The sequence below is a fragment of the Citrus clementina genome, unplaced genomic scaffold (genome assembly GCF_000493195.1).
Source record: "Citrus clementina cultivar Clemenules unplaced genomic scaffold, Citrus_clementina_v1.0 scaffold_9, whole genome shotgun sequence".
In the NCBI taxonomy this organism is placed as follows: domain Eukaryota; kingdom Viridiplantae; phylum Streptophyta; class Magnoliopsida; order Sapindales; family Rutaceae; genus Citrus; species Citrus x clementina.
In genome coordinates, this window is record NW_006261964.1 from 10,401,643 (window position 1) to 10,427,963 (window position 26,321).

General features: G+C 34.9%; 2 protein-coding genes across 4 annotated transcripts; one reads left to right on the forward strand and one right to left on the reverse strand.

The window, feature by feature from the left end:
- Positions 1-1,807: 1,807 nt before the first annotated feature.
- LOC18032867 (chromosome transmission fidelity protein 18 homolog) lies at positions 1,808-17,721 on the forward strand. Of its 3 annotated transcripts, none has more exons than XM_024191286.1 (23): positions 1,808-2,329; positions 2,434-2,495; positions 3,210-3,347; positions 3,466-3,741; positions 4,965-5,051; positions 5,566-5,667; positions 5,745-5,810; positions 6,432-6,542; positions 6,619-6,680; positions 8,097-8,141; positions 10,216-10,289; positions 10,480-10,547; positions 11,381-11,449; positions 11,543-11,643; positions 11,734-11,815; positions 11,941-12,019; positions 12,116-12,203; positions 12,300-12,453; positions 13,560-13,751; positions 13,833-13,892; positions 15,051-15,361; positions 16,230-16,332; positions 17,361-17,721. In XM_024191286.1, exons 1-23 carry the CDS (start codon positions 1,864-1,866, stop codon positions 17,415-17,417), a joined length of 2,853 nt encoding a protein of 950 aa, XP_024047054.1. In that variant the 5' UTR covers positions 1,808-1,863; the 3' UTR covers positions 17,418-17,721. The 3 variants fall into 3 exon arrangements, with proteins under 3 accessions (XP_024047054.1, XP_024047055.1, XP_024047061.1); XM_024191293.1 differs by having other exon boundaries at positions 2,267-2,329; positions 3,224-3,347; XM_024191287.1 differs by lacking the exon at positions 3,466-3,741.
- A 474-nt stretch (positions 17,722-18,195) lies between these two features.
- On the reverse strand, positions 18,196-22,286 carry LOC18032407 (cellulose synthase-like protein D1). Its single transcript, XM_024182758.1, is given in 7 exon segments — positions 18,196-18,553; positions 18,555-19,319; positions 19,405-19,804; positions 19,895-20,270; positions 20,661-21,041; positions 21,167-21,596; positions 21,685-22,286. Coding segments are annotated over 7 exon segments (3,132 nt in total). The 3' UTR covers positions 18,196-18,375.
- Between the last annotated feature and the right edge of the window lie 4,035 nt (positions 22,287-26,321).

Consider the following 26,321-nt stretch of genomic DNA (forward strand, 5'->3'; position numbering starts at 1 on the left):
GTTTAGGTCGATTAACTAGGTTCTGTTCGCCTGGGTTTCACTCGAAATCGGCTAGTTTCCAGTCGATTGGTGTCGGCGGGCTAGCGATAGCTGAGTTTTGGAGTGGTCGTTGGACTAACGGGTCGCCGGTGGGTTAATGGGTTCAAGATGGATGACGGGATGAAGCTGGTTTTGGCATCCTGCTTTTGCTTGGCTACTCGCTGAGTAGTTGTGTCTTTTATTAATGTTTGACAGTTTGAGTTGGTACTTGGTATTTGGCTGTGACTGAGATATGAGAGTGAGTGAACACTGTGATTTGTGAACTAGTGAGTGGTGAATTAGGCTTAGTCCTTAGAGAGTTAGAGTTAGTAGTTTAGCACTCACTTTAGCTTTAGCTTATTTTTTTAATTTTCAGTTTTTTGGGTTTATAGTGCAGATCCAATCGGATGATTCAAATTGATCCGAATCCGATCCGATCCGAACCAAATCCAATTGAATCACATAAATTTCATCCAATCGGATTTGCCTTCAAATCCGAATCCTATCTGATGCCCACCCCTAGCAATAGTTGAAGTCTACAGAAAAAACAAAGCTCCCTAGATGCAGACTAAGGGTAGACAAAAGTCCAACAAAGAGCAAATATGGAAACTCCCTCCTGAAGGGCGTTTTAAAGTTAATACGGATGCTGCAATCTGAATGCAAGAGCAGAAAATGGGACTTAGAATCATAATTAGAGACTTAAATGGAGATTTTGTTGCTGGTGCTATAAAAACGTCCAAGTTCCATGATAACATAGTATATGCAGAAGCTGAAGCAATATACTTGGGAGTGGAAGTAGCAGAAGCAACTACAATATGGTAATTGATAATCGAGAGTGATAGTGCAGAGGTGGTTAATCAAATTTCGAGAATGATTATAAGCAACTTAGAACTCTCATGGATTATCTCATAAATTCAAAACTAAATGCAAAGGTTTAAAGATATTAAGGTGCAGTTTATTTTGCCGATATGTAATGGTGTAGCGCATGACTTGGCCAAGATGGCTCTAAAGGTTAATGAACATGTCCAGCAGTGACAGATCTAGAAAAATAATTTACCGGAGTTTAAATTAAATAACAACAAAATGTAAAAACTGAAATTTGAATATATAAAATTTTTGATAATACATTTACAATTATTTTCTATGCGATTTCATATTCTGACTCATTATCAACTATTAAATACATATTTTTCTATATAAACAATAAAATTATCATTCATCTATTCATCTCCTATCTGATTCCGAAGTTCATTCTTCATAAATTTTATTACTGAAAATGCTCTCTCTAAAGCTTTAGAAACTGAAAGAACGAGACTATTTGATAATTTGACAAGCATTATTTAAAATTTTGTTATTTTTTCTTTTAAATAAAAAGGGGTAATTTCTTTTTTCAATGGGGACTTGAGCTCTGTTGGTCCTACACTGTATCCGCCTCTGATATCCAATGGATGGCACATGCCCACTTCATTTGTTGTACCTCTTCACTTAACTAATGAAAGTTTGCTTTATTTTTTTTTTAAATACCTCTCCCTACTAGCCGATCGTTACGGATGAATTCTACCCGATGTTATGTACTATTATTATTGGTGTTTTGTGTCAAATGAAACATAAGGATTGAGCCGTGGGAGCACAGGTACTTCTGTACTACGCAAACAAGAAACGGGCTAGCTCCACACAGCAAATCTACTAAAGGGCAATTTTGTAAAACCATTAAAGGCAAATGCTCTACTCCCCAACTTTCCCGCCAAAAACAACCTCCACCTCCATTTCATCTCTCTCATAAATTTTTATCACATTCACAAATCACAATTCACCTAACAAACCCTAAAAAACCCGCCAAACCAAATGGACATGGACATGGACATGTATATGCACATTCCTCTCCCAGAAGAACTGGAACTGCTTGAAGCCAACTACCAAGACCTCGACCCACCCGAACAAGACCCCGACCCGCCCGAACCGGTCCCACCAGATTCACTTCCTCTCGAGATCAACGGCCACAAGCGTCCCCGATCCGATACTCCCAAATCCCCAATTGACGTGGACGAACCCCAATTCGATGAGAAGAGAAGCCGAATTGTCGATAACGACGACGAGGATTGGCTCCGCTACTCGCCTCCGCCACCGCAGGCCAGAGATGATGCGAGAGTTGAAGTGGAGGAGAAGTTTGTGTCGAGGTACGCCTCCGAGATTGACGGGGATTGCCTGCCGGTGACGGCGCCAAGTGGTGGCGATAGGGTTTATGTGAAGATTTCTAGTTCTGGAGTTGAGGAGAGAGTGAAAAAATTGGACGTCAGAGCGCACTCAAATTGTACCCTTGACATTTCCTTTCTTTCTTTCTTTGTTAGAATTAAAATATAAATATCAATTATATTTCATTACAGTTAACATTTTGGTGGTTGATCTACTCTGCAGCTCTTACTTCTGAACCAATTGATGTTCTATTGCAAAAGGTGGAGCAAGAGGCTTTCAACAAGGTGTGCATTCCTGTAAATAATTTTTTTCAAAAATTTTCTTTTGTAATTGGAATTATCATATGAATATGTATGCGTGCGTGCGCATGATTGTAGCATGTATTTTTGAATATATATGTCTGTGCGGGCTGGGGGCCAGCATTGAGAAATATAACAAATGCATAAGGATGAACTTGGTTCCAGCTGGAGTCATATTTATTTGAGAAATTTAGGGACTGTAGTTGAAATTGGCTGTGACTATGAAAGCAACTAAAATAATCATTCTTGTTTCACTTTGATCAATTGAAATTCTGTTTGAATCTATGCTGCTGTTTTGATAATGCAGCCCACATATGTGTCAACCTTGTCTGTGCTTCTGATACACAATTTAATCAACCGTTCACTATCAGGTGCCTATTGACTTATGAATTGAGTTTTAAGAATGCCTAATTAAGCTAACTGGAACCGAGGCTTGATGGCACCATACTGGTCCATTGGTGTCTCTAATCCTTTGAGTGGGAGACCCTTGGAGGGACAAATGCTTAACCGTCTAGTAAATGAAGTGAACCAAGGTTTTCTTCCCATAAGTTTTCTGTGGTCTCCCTTTTTTTATCCCCCTTTATGAATACGGTATGGCAAAATGTTATGTTACTTGTTACCATCAAGGATTCATTATTTTATTTGTTTAATACATCCTGTGAATTGGAATGTTTATAATTCCTTTTTGTGCTACTGAAGGCCTTGAATTCTAGTTCTGAAGGTCAGAGGGACAGAAGTCTTCCTGAGAAACCAGTGGTGCATGAACAACTTTGGGTGGACAAATATGCTCCAAATTCATTTACAGAGCTTCTCAGTGATGAACAGACAAATCGTGAGGTATGTAGATTTATTTTCTAAAAATCCTATGAAACTGAAAACATATAATTATTTGAGTTTGCAATTTCTTTTTACTTTTGTTGTCATTACTCATCCTTAGATATTTGTCTTACTCTAGGTTCTCCTATGGTTGAAACAATGGGATTCCTGTGTATTTGGATCTGAAATTAGGAGCACATCAGAGGAGGTTCTGTCTGCTTTGAGACGACATTCTACTATTTCTCAAAATAAAAAACAAAACGATTCTAGTTTTACAAGGAAGAACAGAGGAAATAGATGGAGTAATGGAAATTTCAGAAATTCTAATAATTTGGAGTATGAAAATAGTAATTCAAAGGGCATTCAGGACTCATGGCATCAGAAAACCCGGTCCACCCGTCCCCCAGAACAAAAGGTCAGCTATAATTCTGAGAAATCTTTTTTTTTTTTTTTGAGTTGATAAATATCTTGTAGCGCCTCTGTCATAGTGGATTGCATCAATTACATTACATTCTTCATGCAGTTTGCTTAAAGTTGGAATGGTTAGCTTGTTAACTGAATTTCATTTCAATGAGCTTCTGTCAGTTGAGGTGGAAGATCATGGACTTTAGTACTTATGCGTCACTAATCTTCTCATTTACTCTATTTAGTTTTTAGAACACCTATATTATACATTACATATGGCAATCCTCATTTATTCTATCTATTAAAAAGTTCTATCGTGAATTGCATGGTTTGATGCAATATGTTTTGATAACAAACTAAGTAATATCTTAGTGTATAAAAGAGTACCACCACACATACGCATAGAGGTTCTTTCCCCTGCAGCTGTATGTATCCAAATAGTAACATATAACACAGTTTCTTTATATGTATAAGTACCGCAATGTACTGGATTTCTAGTTTCTTTTCCTCAGTCACAGTAGCTTCAGTTCAATTGCTTCAAAGACACTAAGTATTAATGATGTAAAAGTTGATGATTCCTCAATCGAACTTAAGTTCTTAGGTTTACTAATTTACTGTGGCATTACAAATAGAAAAAGGTATGTGTTCCTTGTGCATGATATTTAGATTTTTGCTCGTGGTAAAATCTCTTGTGGTGGGTACCCTGCTCATATGGGGGAAGGAAGTGGGTTACTGTCAATATAATATTTACACAGTTCTTATCTAATGTGGACATCTGCATCTTTTTAAAATGCAGATGTAGCCAAAAGACAAAAAATGATGAATTCTGATGCGCTAAAAGACCAAAAAAGAAAAAAAAAACATTGTTTGCTTGTGTTTTTCTTTCCTTTTAACTCTGTCCACTTTTTAAAAATATCTGCTTATCTGAATGTATGTACGTAATATCTTCTCCTGTTGGAGGCTTGAATATCACACATCCATAAGCATGTTTATGCTAGCATTTGGGGGTTTGGTTTACTTATTTAGTTTTCTTTGGGATTTTTTTAGATTGTTTGACTAAAAGCATTTAAATTTTTGTTGCATATTATTACATTTGCTCCTGCCTTATCAGCCTTTTTTGTATCATACTCATTATATTTGTTCCTTTGTCAGCCTTTAGGAGCGAATTTAATTATTAACTCAATCCTTGGTCATCTCAGATTTAATTATTAACTCAATCTTTGGTCATTGCAGGTTCTTCTACTTTGTGGTCCACCTGGACTTGGAAAGACTACACTTGCGCATGTGGCTGCTAAGCACTGTGGTTACCATGTTGTGGAGGTTTCTTCATCTACTTTTACTCAACAAACACAATTAACAGCTAGCTTGCAGCTTTATGGTTTTTCATTTGCAATGACTTTGTTAATAACTTTCTTTGCCTGTCTGTTATTGTTGCGACCAATTGGGAATTGGGAATTATTGAATTTAGATGTGTGGAAAAGAGTGCTTGTTTAAGGGTCTAATTTTTATTCAGAAAAAAGAAGGAAGGGGGTAAGTCGACCAAAAATATTGCTTGTGGTTGCAAGGCTCAATTTTAACCCTAAACTTCCGATGAGGTATTGTTCTGTTAATATTCTATAGATTCTTCATTGTAGTAGGTATTTTTGTAGCTACCATAAGATATTATGATTTTATTGTGAATATTAGTTTGAAATAGGATGCTGGAACAGATTATTCTAACCCTCTACCTTTATATGTATAATTGGATTTATGTTGATATACTTCATTCTTTCATTTCCCTTTTTGTGACTTCAGGTACCCTTGCATTTTATTTTAGCTTGTTGTTTTTATGTAGGTTAATGCTAGTGATGATCGGTCATCGTCTACTATTGAAAACAAAATCCTTGATGTAGTTCAGATGAACTCTGTCATGGCTGACTCAAGGCCCAAGTGTCTGGTTGGTTTTATGTTCCTTCAATTGTCTGTTGGTTATTCAGTACGGGTCTGGATACACACTTACTTGATTCTGAATAGGTGATTGATGAAATAGATGGAGCTCTTGGTGATGGCAAGGGTGCGGTGGAAGTTATCTTAAAGATGGTATTTTTCTTGTTTTTCTACTTTTGTTATCTTATTTATTTGTGATGCACACTAGGGGCATCCATTTAGTCTTTGGTGATATTCAATTAATTTTCCCATCTACCTTGGTGCTGGTATGTTATTCTTTGAGTACTAACTAGACTCAATGGTTTCTTATATATTCAATCATTGTTAAGAAATCCTACACTAAAAGGTGTCTAACAAGCTGATGCCTATTAATGGAAATTAGAAGTATCATCGACTCTCCATAATGCTTATTACATGTTTCAGAGCCTAACCTTGTCTTTCGGAGTGCCCCTGATGGTAGGATTAAGTAATGCCCACTCTCGCATTGATCATTTGATCAAGTTCTTAACATAAACCCGTCTTGAAAATTGTGAAGATATGTTCTGGACTTTCTAGAAGATTTGGAATGGCACTGCATAATAGATATAGTATAATATAGACACATATGTTTTAATATGTTTGTATTTTCTGTTCTTAAATTCTGATAGTAATGTTTTAAATTCGAGCTGTGCTCCTTCGTAAAAAATTATACCATGTTGATCTTTGCTCTGTGATTAATAATTGATTCTAATTAGTTTTATCATCTGTTGAAATCAATTAACACTTTTTGTTTAGGTTTCTGCTGAAAGAAAGTCCAACACCGCGAAGGAAAATGTTGCTAAAGAAGATCAATCAGAAAAAATATCCAAAAAAAAGGGGCGTAAAAAAGCATCACTGTTAAGACCTGTGAGTTTGAAATTTTCATAAATGATGTATACTGATGATAACTTTTTGAGTATTATAATGACTGAAGCTCATGTAGGTTATTTGCATTTGTAATGACCTCTATGCACCTGCCTTACGGTCTCTGCGTCAGATAGCCAAGTAAGTCTGTTTCACAGTCAATTAGTAGTATCATATAATATGGATAGCTAAAATCTAGGAGTAGTGTTTTCATTTTTTCTTCTAGTTTTAATTATTGAATCATACAGATGAGCGTCCAATGATTTTCTGTGATTTTTCAGAGTATTCTTTTGCTAAAATCTTTATGAAATGGATGTCTTTTATGAAGACAGTATATAGTTAACGTATTAACTTCATTAGGCCAAGCAATCATCTTGACAATGCATGTCTTGTGGATCATGGAAAATTGCATATCTGAGGGGAATCATAATAGACATGATTATCGATATAATGTTTTGAGTCATAAATATGATATATTTGATAAATAAAGAACATAAATTATTACTGCCATAGAATTTTATGAAATTTGATAATGTTAAAATCTGATAAAATAATTTATGTGTGACAATACACATCACTAACAATTTGCTAATATGACATGCAACCTTTTGTTGAGAAGAAATCTTGGCTTCATCATAGATGTTGGATTTGGTGTAAGAACAGAAAGCAAAGATGTCAATACTAGGATTCAAGTTACTTCTCTGAAAGGGAATTCAAAGTTTCAAGTGGCTCTTTGATTGTTTGCCATGAAGACTACAATGATGATTCAAAAGAAATATTTTTATTTTTTGTTCTCTCTCTCTCTCTCTCTCTGACTCTTCAAGAGTAATTTTGTAGTATAAATTGTAGTTTGCAAAATAATTAACACAAAGAAAAACAGGCAAAAGCCAATTCCCATTTTTCATCTTACTGTGGGGAGTCAATCCTAAATATGCCTTAAGATTATCTTTAATTTTTTTGAAATTTAGTGATCTAGTATTTGCGAACAGTGGTTTGTCTTAGGCGTTTATGGTCATTTAGGCACTAATGCAGCAGTTCCTTTAATTTGTGAAATGCACCGTATTTGCAAGACTATGAATGTTCAACTGTTAACGCTGGGCTCTATTGGGTTTCTCATTTCCTATGTGTATTAGAAATTGTAAGTCTCGGTTCAAAGACTTGAACAGACTATTTATGTATTTAATAACTCTGTAAATGAAGTGCATCCACTTTGCTAAACAAAATATAAAGGAACGATTTTGTAGTATTTCTTTGTGGAACCTTTCCTAAACTTCTGGTTGCATTTTTCATATTCTAATGATTCTTTTTACTTTCAATACCAATTTCTTGTTTAATATTTATGGCAGCAATGACAACAAAACCGAGTATATATACTTCAGTCCAAGATTTTAATTGTTCTATTTGCTCTTGCTACTTTATGGCTTTGTGTACTTAACTTAAACAATGTATTGATCAAATATATACACTCTAGGACGGCAGTTTACAGAAATTTATATCTGTGTTTTGATATAAGTGTTGTAGTTTTTAACTTGGAAAAGTTATTGCTTTCCTTTACAGGGTTCATGTATTTATTCAACCATCAGTGAGTCGTGTCGTAAGCAGGTAATTATTCGTAACAGATGTTGTTGTTTCATTCTCACGGGCGTCTGCAGGGACTTACATGTTAAACAACTAATATGGTATTCTGATAGTTTTAAATTGGTGGTAGGAAAAACCTAATTAGATAGTCTGGTGGTAGCAGTTAAAAATGTTTTAATTATTTTGATAAGAAACTGACGAGGCTGTATGATCAGAATGGAGATTTACCAAAATAAATGGAGAATAAGTTGTCACAAAAATCAGAGTCAGTCATATCTATACTAGCCCTCAAAGAACAGAAACAAATTCTAAGTGAGATTTAAAAAAAAAAAAATTTGAAACAAGAAGTACATTTGAGGAAATTAACTGTTAGGATATCGTCTATGTATATTAAATGTATGGTATTTTTTGTTATTTCTTGCAAATGAAGTTTCATCGTTTTAAAAGTGTCTATATTTAAATAGTCTGCCCTCGTACCAAAATGACTCTTTTATTAAATATCACTAAGAGAAACATGAAATCAAGCCTAAGTGTGGCATGATATTGTTATTCCCGTAATTGTTCCGGGAAAATAGAATACATAGATAAATGCACATGAGTACTGATCTTTATTTGTTGGAAATGGAAAATATTCCTAAAGCTTAGACTTGCATGATAGATTTTTGTTGATGAAGTCAAAATTAAAGATTGCTGTAACTTTATAGTTTGAATTTTAAATAATTGTTAGGATGTCATCCGTTCATGTTGTTGGTCGCCTGTTTATAGATATGTTATTTTAGGAGTGTATGGTATTAACATACTTCTCAAGATAGAATATAAGAATTCTATTTCTCCTAAACTGTGTTCAGATTTCAATAATACTAACAGCTTTAAATAGATAGCTTTTTGTAAAATAAACATTTTAAAGTAGATTATAAGACAACTACACCACAGTGCCAACTCAGTTTGTATGTATACTTAGTTTTGTCAGTTTAATATTATTATTAATTAATTATTATTATTTTTTTTTGGGATAAGAAACTATAAATTAGATTAATGATGAAGAATCATTACAAGGAGTGGACCAGCTGTCCACTGAGAAAGCAAAATAATGAAATTTTTTCTGTGCTACACAAAATGTACCAATCACCCCTCGATGATACTAGACCAGCCTAGACACTTGTCTCAAAACAATCTCCCAGCTTAAAAAAAAAAAGGAAAAAGAAGAGATGACTCTTGGAACTCCTTAGAAAATGAAGCTGCAGTGAAGCAGAAGATGGACTTTATCCTACCTGCATTTTTCCGTTCAAAAATAAGATCTCTTTCCTGCTAAATTACTCAAAAAAGAGCTGCCACAGCGCAGATCCAAAGAGTTTTGTCCTTTTTTCCGTTAAAAAAAGCATAAGAATTCGCTATAAGAATAGAGTGACAAGAACCCGGAATGACCCACAAAATGTTTGCCTCCTTGCACAACCTATTCCACAACTTTAAGGCCACAAAATAATGAAGAAAAAGATGATTAGAAGTTTCTGCACTTGTTTTGCATCATATACCAAGATGGAGATAGACACATAATGGAGACTCATAATGGTGAACTTTCTTTGGATAGAGGTCCTCTCTTTTCCATTACTTTCTTTTCTTCATGTGTGATCTGTATCTTGTCAAAGATATGTCTGGAACTTTGTTGGAAGATTCGAGACCTCCAATGTACGATTAATATGTTGTCCCAAGGAATGTAACTTTGCTTCCATTTTTCTTCTCTTGTGACTTCTGGAGAAGAATTGAATTTTCAAGCAATTTGCAACTACTTTGGCTATTTGAGTTCAAACTTCAATTTTACTAGTGTGAGATATAAATAGTTGCCATTTGTATTTTTTTTTAAAAATTCTTGTAATAATTGTTAATAACAACATGTGGCCATGGGCATCAAATTTATATATGGTGGTTCTTCAACCAATGATGATTTATTTGATAAATTTGTTGTCATTTAATTTGAATGTGAGACTGCATATCTTGACTGGTACCTATTTGTATTTATTTTAATGCTTCATATCTCCATACAAATTTTAGTTTCTTATAAAAGGAAATAAGTCAAGTTTCATGGTTTTTAAAATTACAGGCTCAAATATATATGCAACAATGAGGGTATGAAAACAAGTTCCATTGCGCTTACTACACTGGCAGAGTACACTGGTGAGTTATATGTGCTTTTATTGTATCATATTTTATTGTATCATATTTTTTTCTGTGTCTATGGTTTTCCAAATGTATGCCTCTTATAATTCAAAAGGTAATGATTGGTTGACGAGATGAATTAGTTTCTGCAATCTTCCCAACCTTTGATTTTCCTTTAATGTACTTATCATTTGTTCTACCTTTACAGAATGTGATATACGCTCGTGCTTGAACACTCTCCAGTTTCTCGACAAAAAGAAGGAAATCCTCAATGTGGTAGGATTTTATTATGACTTTGCTGTCAAATTAATTATTTATTAATTCAATAAGGGTTTAGCATGTTCCCATCTTAAAAATTAAAAATAAAAAGTTTAAGTGATGCTGGAAGAAGTTGCTGATGGTGGAATGAAACATCTTTCCAGATTTGTCTGATAAAGAGAATTGAGAAAACAGTTAATTTTTGATAATGTGCTCATCTGATTGAACTGGTAAAAATTCTCAATCTTTCTTATCCCTAAAAGAAAACTTGTTAAAAGGAATATCAAAAGCAATTCAAAAGAGAATATGTTTAATGATATGACAATATAAGCTTCCTTGAAGTTCCATTGTGTTAATTTAGCTTCACCAATGGTGTTTATTACTTTATGTCATGCCAAAAGCTTTTTGGAAAATGTGTAACGGCTTTATTTAAACACTAACATGCCCCGTTATGTGCAAGCCAAATACTAACTCATGGGTTTTTCATGTTGATCCAAAGATGTGCACAAACAAGTGCACAAACAATAACGCGGATTCAAACACAAGTGCCTTTTATTATGGTTTATAATTGGTTTATATAATGTGATGATCTAAACATAAGACTTCTTTAACTGGGGTTTGATTCAAGGTTTTGAGTAATCATTAATCCTCAAAAGTATTTAAACTTAAACACTATCATAAAGTCTTCTTTTATAATTTATGAGTGGTAACTGCAAACAACCCATTGTGTCTCTTCATTCTCACTCCTAGATTGCAGGAGAAAAGAAGTAAATCTTTAAACCCCTCATACATTTATGCAAAGACCTCTTGAGCTGCCATTGACTAGTACTATTTGTTTTACCGGTTCTTAGATGGACATTGGTTCTCAAGTGGTTGGTCGAAAGGACATGTCAAGAAGTGCTTTTGATATCTGGAAAGAGGTACTGTAAAGCAGTAAATTTTATCACAGCTTTTCCTTAGCTACTTTTATTGTTCTTTTTCCAGCATCTTATATTTGTGGATGCTATTCTCAGATTTTTCAAAAGCGAAAAACAAAGCGGCTGAGAAATTCTGTTAGTAGCAGTAGCAATGTGTCCAATGAATTTGACTTTTTGCACTCCCTCATATCCAATCGGTGGGTGGCAAAATTCCACTGAACACAAAATGTTTCTTTTATTATTTTTAAATATGGCCTTCTAACTTAAAATGCTCCATGAATGTACAGTGGTGATTATGATGTGATTTTCGATGGCATTCACGAAAACATTCTGCAACTCCAATATCATGATCCAGTGATGCTAAAGACAGTAAGCCTTAGTTACATTCAGCTATCAATAGCTACTTTAATACGACTATGTAGTGTACAGTTTGGATATCGGCTAGTTCAATTGTTACAACAAGACATTTGAGTATGCACTCATTTTATTTGAAGGTCAAGTGCTTAGATTGCCTTGGAAATTCTGATTTGATGCATCAATATATAATGCGTACGCAGCAGATGCCCCTTTATGGTAGAGACTTGCAGTGCCTTTTGCTCTCCATTCTCAATTTCGATAATAATTTGATTTTATGCTTTCTGAAGGTTTTCCCTTTTCTCTTTTCTACAGTTTATCAGCCACCCCTTGCAATTACTGTGCACCGTCTAGTTTCCCAAATTCAAAAACCAAATCTTGAGTGGCCAAAGTCTTATCAAAGGTATTCCTAATGCTATCTCTGAGTCCGCTAAGGCTGAATGCTAAATGTGTTGGATTCACATTTTTCTTACCAGTTGCATCTTATTCAAATCTTCAGATACCGAAATGCATTTATGGAAAAGATGGACATTTTCAAGTCTTGGCACAGCAAAATTCCACCTTATATTTCAAGGCACTTGTCAACAAAGTCCTTTGTGGAAGATTCAATTTCTCCACTGTTACATATTCTGTCACCACCGACTCTAAGACCGGTACTTAAATTTACTCAAGTCTTGCTTACAAATATAAACTTTAGTAACTTGATGCATTTTTGTCAATTAAACTTGTGATTCAATTTTAGTAATTAAACTTGTTGCCATATAAATCTATGTGTCATGGTATCAAGTTTAGGGGGAAAAGTTCATTTTCTCATTTTTCTTAATTATCCAAATTAATGAATCAGTAGGGCTGTATTGCAAATTAGAACAATCTGCTTTTCGCTAAGCAGGCAAAGGAAAAGCTGTTTAACCGCTTACACAGGAAATAGGCTCATGTCACTACCACCTCTGAGAATTGTTGAGCAAAGATAGAAATATCTTTTTTCTAGTTATGACTCTCTGCTGTCTAGAAGACATATCCACAGTGCTTATAGTCTAGAATAATGGTGGAAATCTGTTATTTGTCAGAAGAGAAGGAATGTTTGTTAATCAGGTAATTGGATCATACAAGCAGACAATACCTATGTGGAATTCTTTGACAATATTTTGATTTATAATCTACAAATGGTTATGCACTTATGAATACGAAGCGAAAACCAAAAAGAGATAAAAGAAAGTATAAACGGTCACATTTTCATTAACTGCATATCTAAATTCTAGAGAATAGTGATCTCAATCTCTCTCATTCCAATTTTGATGTAGTCTTCTGCTTTCCTACCATAGAAATTTGTTTACTCACTTAATTAAGTTGATTTTTCGGACGAATTAGTAATAGAGCTTGTTAATTTTTCCTTGGTTCCTTTAACGATTAATGTGAGCATATTAGAAAGGAGTACATGTTCAATACCATCAGCCAATCGAAAAGAACACAAAAGGTCATCAATTTTGATCCATTTTTTGAAAATCATTTCTGTTTTCTGTCAATAGCAACTCTCATACATTTATTTTTGAACCCTAAAGAATCTTGTACTGCAATTTTTATTAGCCTCTTGCATTTCATCGGCTTGCCTTTTGAATTTTGCTTTTTCTTTATGTATTTTTTTTTGAAATTTGCATTACGTAATTCTTGTTTTAATAATTTTTTCAGAATGTTTTATGAGATGGTTAGTTTGCTTTGACTCTTTGCCATGATACAATATTGTTTGATGTTCATTTACCAGGTAGCGTTCCACTTACTTTCAGCAAAAGAGAAGAATGATCTGGCTCAACTAGTTAGCGCTATGGTATCCTATTCTCTAACATATAAGAACACAAAATCAGATCCTCTACTCAATAATCTGGGAAATGAAGTATCTCACGATGTATCAACACTTTCATTTGATCCCCCCATCAATGAATTCATTACTTTCAAGGTTTGTGCTCGGTGGCTCATATATTGTTCATTACCTTTCCTTTTTCGCCCTTTCTGATTATCATTGTCTTGGATTAAACAGGGCTATAGATCAAATCATTATGTGCTTGCTTTAGCAGTGAAGCAGGTCTTGGTGCATGAGGTGAGTAATGTCATTAGTAACGGCAATTTTTATCATTTACACAAAGTCACAGAAAAAAGGAGGGGGCAGGGTGTACGTGCTTGCTGGGAAACAGTTGAATTATCACTTGATGTAGCTTAAGCTTTGAGACAAGGATTGAAACATTAGCATTTAGTTTTAGCTTTCTCCCTCACGTGCAAGGATTACACAGGCTTTCATGTGGATTTAACATGGGTGAATTATAATCTAGAATTTTTCTCAAGGGATTTGAATGCAAGAATTGCTCTGTTACCATGTTGAGTTACCACTTGACCTAAAAGTTTAAGCTTGAAGGTAAGGGCCCAAATGTTGTTATTTAAGCTTTAATAGTCTTCATTAACCTTTTACTGGAGGTTGACGGATTGTTATGTGGGTGTTTGGGATGAAATGTTATTTGCCTAAGATTTATGTTGTTTCTATTTTAAGATTTTAGGGGATGACTTATTGGCTGATAGTTTATTTGTCTGAAATAGATTTGTTATCTATTTTCATTTGCATTAGTTTTTCTTCCCTTTTTATTCTAGTCAGACGGCTATGATAAAGCATCATGTTATTATTGAGGAAGAAGCTTGAATTATTTGGAGAAATACAGATATCTAGTTTACTGTCTTCCTCTTTTTTGTCTTCACTTGATTCGGTTGTTATTCTTCATTCTCCCTCTTTCTAATTTTTCTTTGCTCTCTATCCTCTCTCTTTCTGGTCCTACATCACACTGAGAGCTAACTCATCAATCTCACTTTTTATTCACAAGATAAGGTACTTCCAAGCATATTTTTGAAGCACCATAAATTTGGACAAAACTTCTTGGTAGTCTAAAGTTTGTTTTATTTGATGGTTAATAGGGTGAGGTGTTTGAAATTTGGAACATTATATATGACTTTACTGATGCAAAATAATTAATCCAGTCAAAATGTCTGCCAAGTCTGTATTTGTACAATTCTAATTACCATTCCTATCTCTCCTAAATTTGAGGTAAAGTTACAAAGTCCATGTTTTATATTTCAAAAGTGAGAAGGATATTTGCGCTTTAGCATTCTTTCCTAGACACTTCATCTGCCTCCGGGAAACATAGCTGGCAAAAATACCTATATTCATTGCATTCGTAAATTGTGATACTTACTCTAATATTTCACATTTCAGGTTGAAAAGCAAAGGATTATGCAGGTAACCATTGGAAAATCTGAGCATCTGGCAGATGGATACAAGGAAAACATGGACTTGGCAGGGGAGGAGGATAGTAAGACAGAGTCTGCAAAAACCAATAATGCAGCTGTATCTGCTAAGTTGATAGAAAAATCAAAGAGTTTGCCATATTCAAGGCAATGTAATCCAAGTACCTCTACTGTTTTGACAACCTTGGATTCTAGTAGAAGTTCCACAGCCAGTGTGAAGCCAAAATCTTCTGGAGATACAAAGAAGTCATTCAGAAGCTCCTCTAGTTTCTTTGACCGGTATTTTCTTGTTTGCAGATACTTGTTGGACCTCAAGATTTTGTTATTCCTTTAATAATCACTTCACCAAATCAAGAATGAAAACCCATTTATGGATCGGAATAACCTGTTGGCCTATGCCATCATTATTAAAACCTGAAAAAACTGTTGCTTCTTGAGCCATCTAAAAAATGTGTTAGTAGCAACTGCTACGCCTGTGATTTTTCTAATAGAGAATGCATTTGCTCATTCAGAAACTCTTTTTTCTTCAATTAAAGAGGCTTGAAGTCTCATCCAAATAAAGATAATATGTTTTCTTGTGTGTTAATTAATATGCTTATGATATATCACAATATGGTTTACCATTCCTTCATTATGATTGATGAGATTATGAAATCTGTTGCATCTTTTTGCACTCTTTCTGATCTTAATAATGAAGTTTGTTTACTGCAAAAAATGCTGAGGACATTTTCAACTTGTGCGTTGGCTTTGTGAGTTTACCACATAACTTTTAAATTCGAACAGACCTTGTTACCCTGTAATTTTCTAGATTCTTTTCCTGTTTATTTTTTCTGTTTCTTTTGGAGTTAAATGTGAGACTATCCTGTTATCTTCCTTTTCATCTTCTGCTGCAAAACCTTTAGTTATACTAACAGAACTAAATCTAAATTGAGCTCTGGTACATGAAGAAAGAGGGAGGCCACTTTGTTTATGATTGAAAATAATCTCAGAAGGGTCAACATTTATAATATGATGTCATCATTATATTGTCAACTTTTATAATGTGATGTCATCATTATATGGTCAACCTTTATAATATGATGTCATCATTATATGCAGTAGATTATTTCTTTTTAAATTCTGACAAATCTTCCTCATTGTAAACCAGGTTTAGGAAATTAAGTGGTAAAGTTTCTCAGGATACTGATAATGCAGTACAGAAGGCAACTGTGGAAAGAGATTCACTCCCTCTGTTATTTAAATTTAATGAGGTATGTTACAGAGCATAGTATTTCTAGTTGTTGTGCTACAGAGGCAAGTCATGATAAAGTTAAGCTCTGTTATTTAAATTCTGTTTTTCGAATAACTGGCTGTGACTTGAATTCAGTATTTCAATGGTATTAGCTCTGTGGTTAATCTTGATGCACCATCTCGGAAGACATTCCTAATTTTTGAATTAATTTATTAATCGATTATCATCATCATCATCATCATCATTATTTACAGTTTCGATGGAAGATTTTTCTAGAAAATAAATAGTGCAGGAAATTGAGCCAATCACTGCACCGCTCTGTCTGCTTCATGCTGTTATCACTTTAAGATAAGTACCTTTTAGTTATTTTATGTTTAGCTAATTGAAGTAGTTACCACAAGCAACCCTTCCAGAATACAAGCCAGTGCATCAAGTGAAACATTCTAAGATGGTATATAGATCCTTGAATTGGATAGATTAGATTCTAAAGTTTGGAGCAATAGATGCTCTTGTCTACGAGATATACTGCTATTCTGAAATTGCAAAGATTGAATGTTAACAGTTGACTGAATTGAAAATTTTTTATTTTCTTGTCACAGATATTAATTCTGACTTACATCGAGGTATAGAGTCTGAATTGAGAGCATCTAATTTATTGCTAGAACGAATATATCCTTCGATATTTTATAGTTGGAAAAAAAAATATTAATAACCAATAGAAGGGTGATTTGGAATTCTGTCTCCTATTTGGGGCAGTAACTCATAAATATTTTGTTATTTGCATGTAATAAAACAGAGCATAAATTACCAGCTTCCTCTTGATTATTTTTCCTCTGCTGGTTTTCGTTCCTTTCTATGTTATCAGCTGCCTCTTGGCAGGTTTGAGTATGTGAAAGAAACAACATTTAGCAATCTATTTTACTGCCTGCTGACCATATATACAGAAATGTCAACACATTTCAGAGCTGACCTGCGTTTGGAATTTATTTTGTTAAGGTTCATTAAGTTAGTTTCATTTTGTTAACTATTATTCTTTTCTGTACACAGGGTTTTACAAATGCTGTTAAAAGGCCGGTTCGAATGCGTGATTTCCTGCTATCATAGATTATTCTGCTATCTTTTTGTCATAGTGGAAGGTATATATGTCAATGTTCTCGACGCTAAAGGCATTCAAATTCACCAAATGTTCATAATGTGTTTATATGTTCATGGAGATGCTGCTGAACCATTGTCTGTTCAGTTGGAAAAAGATGGCACTTGGGCTCGTTGCTCGGTAAGCCTAACTACAGTATTTAGCATTCCCATAGTTGCAGTAACAATATTTCGAAGTAAATGATCGCATCTTTTAGTTGACTAATTGACCCTGAAGTTGGAAATGGGACAAAGGGTTGAGCCTGTCATTTGTAATCTTAGTATATGTATACAAAATAGATACTTGAAAAGAACTATGTAATGGAGTTGTGTTATGAAATCTTCACTTTTTCAAGTACTGTTATTGTTTTTTGCATAGCAATAGATATAGATGGCATTGCCATCTGTTAGTCTTGACTTCCAATTACGATCATTTTCACCCATTTATAAGAGTGAAACTTCAAATGGACCTGTTCACTACACACTTATTGAAATAGGTACTGCACTTTTTCATTGCCTTAGATGCTCAGGAAATTGCTGTTGCTAGAAAAAATAATCAATAAAAAAAGTAAGCAAATTGCAGCCTTTCACCGGATCCGTAACAGTCTAATATTATACCATCAATGAAAATTTTACATAAACAAAGTTGTCCCTTGAAAAAGTCAAAAAAAAAAAAAAAAAGAACACTCTCATTCTAAAGATCTTTGATTGATAATCCCATAAAAAAGAAAATTATATTACATTTGCCATTACTGAAACCCAAGAATGAAGGACGTCGAATCTAACGACATAGAATTCTCTTTTGCTTTGGAAGAAAATCCCCAGGAAGAAAAGAGGGGAGAAAAAAAGGAAAAGGGAAGCAAAAATAAAGTTGTAGTGTATTCCCGGCATGGGTATTTTGTTTTTGTTTTCCTAATTTCTTTGTTCTTGCTCATTGCCCCTCCATTTCATTGGTTTTATCTGGGGGACTAACGGTTACCCAAATCAGAGACAGTGTAATGGAAAGCAAACCTGTCCAGACATATCTCAACACTGGCATTTACCCCTTCACTTCAATCTTCTTGGTGACTTACTGCTTCCTTCCAGCTATGTGCCACTTCTCAGGAAAATCCTCCCAAAAGCTTTCCCCATTGAGGTAGTACACTGTATATTGTTCTTGAGGCTCCTATAACTAAAGCAACAATGTTCACCACTATGATTGTCAATGGTACTATGAACAGACTTGTCCATTTGATAATGTAAAGATCAGCATACATGTCTTCATCATCTTCAGCTGCAGACTTTGTTGTCAATGTGAAAGAAATTTCGATTCCAGCAATAACTTTCAGAAGACCCTGGAGGACAGCAGCTAGGTGAGCACTGGAGCCACCAATGACCCAGAACTGCTCATTTCGCCACCACTCTTCTAACCCGATGCCTGACCATTTCACTTCAAGAAGCGATATGAGCGTTAGAGTAACAGTGATGGTGAGGAGGTAACAAAGGAAAGCAATGTTTAAGTTAGGAACAATGAATTTTCCTGAGAAGTGGCACATAGCTGGAAGGAAGCAGTAAGTCACCAAGAAGATTGAAGTGAAGGGGTAAATGCCAGTGTTGAGATATGCCATTCTCTGTAAAAACTTGAGCCTCCGAGTTCCGAGAATGGCATTGTTTCGGGAGAAGAAGATTTCAACTGAACCTGTTGCCCACCTCAGAACCTGGTGTAGACGGTCAGTTAGGTTAATAGGTGCTGAACCACGGAATGCGTCACGCTTTGTAACACAGTAAACGGACCGCCACCCACGGTTGTGCATACGGTAACCTGTCACCACATCCTCCGTCACTGACCCGTAAATCCAGCCTATTCTATCTCCCCATTCAGTCTTGTCCTCATACCTGCACGCAAAATTTAAGATCTTAGTGATGTTTATATCTTTTACGTTACTCTTTACACAACTGTAGGAGTGTATCTTTAGCTTACCAACAGGAAATGACAGCAACTGCCTCAGCAACAGTGGGTGCATCGAGCGGGGGACGTGGCACGAGCAGTGAACCGGGAGGTCTGCCGTTTTTAACCGAAATGTGATCGGCCAATGGCCTGCCTTGGTATTCAGCAACTGCAATAGACTCATTGAACATGGTTGAGTTTCCAAACTTTCTTGGGAGGTCAAGGTCTGGGTGCGAAGTTAAGGGCCGTGTATCGGAGTCATCGTCATCAGTTCGTGGCGGAATATGTCCAGCTGGGGCTTTCTTTTGCCCTATTACACCTATGTATTCATTTGCCCTTGGCGGGTTGAATCCGTAGAGTGCATATCGCCTGAACATGCATCCAGTTCCCACGTAAAATGGCCCTTGGATTCCGTCCAATGCTCGCATATTTCCTGTTGATCAAACACACAAGGGCCAGCGCAAATTATATATCTCATATGATTACAAAGATTTTAAGAATTTCTAATTTAGCAAATATATACCATCAAAAAAGACAGTGTTGTGATTTGCATATCGATCAGAAGGATCAATGCCTTCGAATCTCTGGGGAAATTGAATGTAGCAAATTCGATCACCACCTCGATCCATCATGAAGCACATGCCCTCCCTTATAGCAAGAGAATTATAAATGTAATGGTCACAATCCAAGTTGAGAATAAATGGTCCATTTGACAAGATTGCCGAAGCTCTAACCATGCCGTTCATGGCTCCAGCTTTCTTCTGGTGATCGTAACCTTTCCTTTTCTCACGAGAAACGTATGCAAACATTGGAATCCGAATATCAACCCCTGTAAAATCTAATCTCTTCTCGTCTGGGTAACCCATAACCGGATCGTTTTCTGGGACCTTGCTCATCACCTGTCACAAATTTTATCACTCAGTTTGCACTCTGTACTACTCACCGTGCGTACTTGTTTTTTAAAGAACTTGCGACGCAAGTAAATTATACAATCACTGTAATAGAAGAGTATCAAACGACATGTTCATCATGTTCGTTTTGGAATACAAAGAGATTCTGTCTTCGTTCCGTACAAGTATCATTCCTCTGTATTTAATTGAAAATTCTACTATATAGGATTAATCGGACACCTAATTTATAAAAGATTTAAATACCCAATAAAATAACAAAATACAAATAATTTAGTTTATGAGGTCAAAAATATTTTATATAAATAACTCTACACAAATTGATATGCATGAAAGGATTGGTTGAAAAGTGACGTAGCAGCTTAAATTAAGTGTGATCACCTGCAAGATACCAGCATGGTCTCCCTTGGCGTGATCAGCGGTTGGGTGGAGCCACGTGCCAGGCCAGTGGGTGCCATCAGCCATCCACGTGGCCTTGGTGACATTGATTGGTTCCTTTGGTGCAGACCCACCGTTCTTTTCCATTGCCAGCGCCTTCTCTTTCATTCGCTCTCTATTGTTGTACGCTTCAGCACGACGACGTATTACCTCAGGGAGACCGTTGATCCTGACCTTAAACTCATCGTACTCCCTCTTGATCCAACGGCGATCCTTAACAAAATCAGGTCGCTTCTTGTTCCTAGTGGGGTCACCCTTAATACTAAAATAACTATCAGGATTCCTCGGCTCAATATTGTGTTTTCGGCAAAACGGTACCCACACCTTTAATTGAACAAAAAAAATATTAATCAAAGAATAATTATAAGATAGAAAAATCAATTTCAAATATTTAAAATGTCCAATTTGATGAGAAAAAAAGGCGATAAGAATCGAACACTAATGCAAACCTCAGCAAAACGAACAGCTTCAGCCATGGCCTCAAAGGTAAGTATGGCGCCTCCGTCATCGGAAATATAAGCGGAGAGCTTCTCAATCGGATATTCAGCGGCAAGAATGGATAATATCGTGTTGGCAGTGACAAGAGGCGGCTCCTTCTCAGGATCGGCGGTGGAGACAAAGACGTCGACGCCGGGGAGGTCAGAGCGGCCTTGAGGATTGGCAGCAGAGGGAGTCTCGAACTTCTCTTTAAGTGCTTGAAGATCCGTGGATCGATGCACAGGATTGAGCTTCGGAAGAATATCTAATATCCATGAAAAAGCAAACCAAATTTCGCAAACTATAGATATTCCCCATAGCCACATCGCATCTTCATTAGGGTTTTGCACTCGCCATAGCATAAAGAAGAATAGAGCCACCAACCGCATTATTATTAACACTCTGTTCATATTCAGATCTATTTAGATTTTATATTTCGAAAAAAAAAAAGAAAAAGAACCTGCATGGATATAACACGTAACATGCGTACCTGTAAGGGCTGAGGATTTGAGCGGGAACCTTAATCTTCCTTGTGAGAGGTTTCCAAGGCTTGTCCATGAAATCAGACATGCTGACATCAGGACCATAACCATCCTCTTCGCTTGGTGACCAAAATGCATTTCCAATACCATACTTGCCTTTAGTTTCAAACAACCAGCGGTTATGATCAAAATCCCCCGTTTGGCTCCGCAGCAGCATCGATTTATTATTAGATTTCATCACTGACATTCTTCTTTCCATTTTGGCTCCACTGTTACCACCACTCCCGCCACTGCCACCTTCCCCCTGTCCCCTCCGGGCATCGGATGGCCCGAACCGGGAGGTTTGGTACTGGCTAGGCCCGTCGGGCTTCGAGTCCGAATCCTGTCCGGAGGGTTGGTTATCGGGTGTTGGAGGCATAAGGACAGTGTAATTAATGTAGTCATTTTGGCCTGAATAATCACCCGACATGTCCAAATCTTCTTCTCTCGACAGGCTGACGACGCGTCCACTCGATGACCGGCGTGCAAACTTAACGGCCTGAGGCGGACGACCGGCGGTTGATGTTTGCTTGGAAAGTGATGATTTCTTTGGACTTGTTGGGGGCGCCATTAATAAAATTTTATGTTAATAACAATAATGTCTTTTCATGCAGGGCAATACAAATTATCATTTCTAATTTTTCTTTTTTCTTTTTTTTTTTATTCTCTAGAAAGGGTGAAACTAAAATGATGAAGTTGAATTGATGGAAAAAAAAAAAGGGGGGAAGAGAATAGTTGGTTTATGAGCTTTCAATGGTCTTCAATTTGGTTTCTAATTTTAGTTTTTGCAGCTGCGTTTTTTTCTCCCTTGTTTTAAGCTTGGCCTCTCTCTCTCTATTGAGTTTAGTTCTTCTTGTTCATATAAATATATACATATATTTGTCCTACGAAACAATCAAACAAGTAACCAGGAACAACAAAATATCTAAGGAGCTAAACATTGTTTGGGATCTCTGAGAGAAAGAAAACAGATGGGAAGATTGTTCTTCATACAAGCAACCCACAAAAAGGCAATAATATAGCTTAGTCAGTATAACGATATCAATTAACTGGACAAATCAGCAATTCGATTAAAATCCATGTTGCCACGACAAACGTAACTCGCTATTGCAGGCCGAATGATCCCACAATAATTTATGCTACAAGTTAAATGTTTGTAAATTAGGTGGAGAGAATCGAAAGAAGATACATATATTTCATTTTAAATTGAATATACAATAAAGGGGGTCTTTATGTAGGTGATATAATTATGATGCTATAAAAAGGAAGAAAATTAATCATACGCATCACATATACACAATTTTTGGGGATTAATGTTTTCTTAATTTTACTTAAGATTGTTCCTCTCCCTCAACCCGAAGAATGGAGATGAGGCTTTGTAAAAAAATTAGTGTTAAAGAGCCAAAAATCTCGTGATTGTGAAATGGAACTCAAATATTAGGATTTCTAATTTTCATTGATATTACTATTAGCAGTATAAATAGCACTCTTCACTGTATAAAATGAAATCACCCAAATAAATGACCCTAAGGTGGTGTTTGGTTGGGAGGAGAGAATGTAGGAGAGGAAAGTAATTTAAATTCTCTTTTTATTTCGATTGTTTGGTTTGACAAAATGTATACGAATTTAATTTCCATTATAATTTAATATCCATCATAATGTAGAATTTGAATTCCATACTAAGTAGTGAAGAATTTAAAATCCTCTTATATTAGAAACTAAAATTTTCAAAATTATCCTTCAATTTTTTAACTTATTTAATGCCATTAATAATAATTATTTATAATTCTATTTTATTGATTTAATATTATAAATAGACCTCCACCGGAAAGTGCCGGACCACCGTCGGACCTCACCGGATCACAGCTGGACCTTGCTGGAAGGTCGCTGGATAACCGCCGGACTTCGCCGGAAAGTCGCTGGACCTCCGCCGGACTTCGCCGGTTCTTCGCCTCCGGCCATCGTGTATATATATATATTATTACTAATATAAATAGTTTAATTTATTGTATGACTCTTTTAAAATCTATTAACAATTCTCAATTTTTCAGTTGTTGTATATCATATTTCAATGAATTTTTAAAATTATTTGATACAAATATGACATTCCTTTCAAAAAGTTAAATCTATCAGTAATTGAAAGTAACAATGATAACATACTAAGTAATTTTTGAAAATATAAATACTAATGTGTAGGCTGTAGCGCCCGTTATTTGTTTCCTCTTTTACCCTTATTAAATTGGGTATGATAATTATTATTGAGTGTTTGTGTGTGAGTAAAATTTATCAATTTGTTTTAAATAAGCTACGTAAGTTATTAACTTTTATTAAAAAAAAGGAATTTTCTTAAAACTTACGTTTTCTTGCTTTCTATTTTTTTAAAATTATTTGTTAATTGCCAAAAGTATTTAAGAGGAAGCCGTTTTTTATTTTCTACACCGTTACAAACTTTAAAAAAAGAAAAAAAAAGAAAAAAAAAAGAAACATAAGTCTTTGTAGAAGGAAAGAAAGTTTTATAACTTCTTTGCTTAGTGTTGGCCTTAAGGTATTACATATTTCTTTGACTTGTATAATTTATTTTTATTAATTATTTGCCTTTAATTACTTGTATTATGATTTGGGTAATATACGTGTGTTTGTAATGCTGTGATGATATGAACAGTCTGCATTCTTTGCTTCAAATCGTTTTCTTTATTTAGAATCACATGAATATGTTTACAAATCATGAAACTAGACATCCTAAGCTTTCCATTAATAGGTTTTGTGTTGAAATCCTCTAAGTATGCAAATTGTTATGATTTTTCGAAATTGGGTTACTGGTGCTGGAAAATTCCGATTTTCAGCAGCAGTTCTCACTTCTGGAAATTTTTTTCCGTAAGGTTACACATCTTTAAAAATTATTACAATTTTTTTATCAACATATCTATGTCTCGTATGATTAAATATTTAATTTCGTAATTTTATTCATTATGGTTAAATTATTAAAAATCATAACATGCGGCAGCTGCAGATTTAGAAACTGTTTTCCAGAATTGCAGAAGCTGAAACATGTAACAGTTTGGGCAAATTTATGACCATTATATGCCATGTTAGATTTTATAATGAAATTTCAATCTTTCCTCTGTCTTTAAAAAACTTGAATCACGATTTTTGGACATGTAAAATAAAAGATATGAAAATTTGAAATTCTGTCTTCAAATCTGGAATTTTCTGGACAGGTTAGACGTTCTCGGAAATAAAATACTTTTAAAATAGTTTCAGGCGTCCCAAAATTATAAATTTTAATTATATGCTTTCTGAATGTGTCTGCTGTAAGTAGAAAAAAGAAACGGATTATTTCGAGTACTAGAGAATATTTTATGAATTTCCTAAGTGGTAAAGGTCTGTTTTAGCCAATGTTTGACAGTTTTGTTACTCTGGTGAAAGGTCAATATTCTGACTTGATTTTCACTTGTACTGATTTTTGTGAAATTTTGTATGCAATGCTATGCATGTTTACAATACCTCTGTAAATGTTCATGGTTTTCCGACATGTGTATAGGTTATTAAAAATCAGCATGTGCAGGATACTCATGTTTATGTCTAGAATATGTATAAGTATTGAGTTAGTACAAGTGCCTATGATTTAAGGATGATTGGGATTATGTTGAAGGTTAGAGATAATATTGATAAGGATATTTTAATGATGATCATAGGACGTGGGTGAGCTCGTTGGTTTGTTCTTGAGGTATTAAGTTGCTTGTTGCGGATCGAAATAAGTAGATTCATGCATAATGTGCTTTATAATAAATGCAATTTATGTTACAAGAATTATGTCTAAATGAAAATTTTTACAAAACTGATTTCTAAAATGTTTAAATGGATTTTGTAAAATAAAAACACTTTTAAATGAATTTATAAAAATGTTTTTTAAAATGAAATTTTCTTAAGAAACTAGTTTTCTTAAACAAAATGTTTTCTTAAAGAATTTTCTACAAAAATTAAATGATCAAAGAAAGATTTTTAAATGTTTTAGAGGCATTTAAATATTATTTATGAAAGGATGTAAGGTGGATTCAAAAATATTTTGGCTCATAGTCCGTAGTAATGCATATGATGCTAATGTTATGATGTTATATAATGCTATGGCCAACTTGCTGGTATGATGATGATCTTATGCACAATGATGTTATGAACAATGCGGGGTATAGTACCCTAAATGATGAATGATGATGACTATGAGGCATGAGCTACCAAATGTTTATGTTTTAATGTTTTTATGAATGTTTTTAATACTTTTACATGAATCCATCCCTTATGCTAAATGAAGATGTTAGTGTAAGATGATATAAAATGTTTAAAGGTATAATGACAAAAGTTTTCAATTATCGTGTATGGATTTGCTTACCGAGTTGACGGCTCACCCCTCGTCTCCAATATTTTACAGATTGATTAGATATGTGGCTTGGGTACTTAGATGAAATTTGTTTTTTAGTGAATCTTTGGAGTTGCTTTAAAGATTAAATTTGGCCAAACTTTTTATTTTGGATTAAAGACTTTTCTTTGGAGACTTTATTTCAGATGTTTTATGTAAGGATCTAGTTAGAGTACGAATAATGATTGTCTA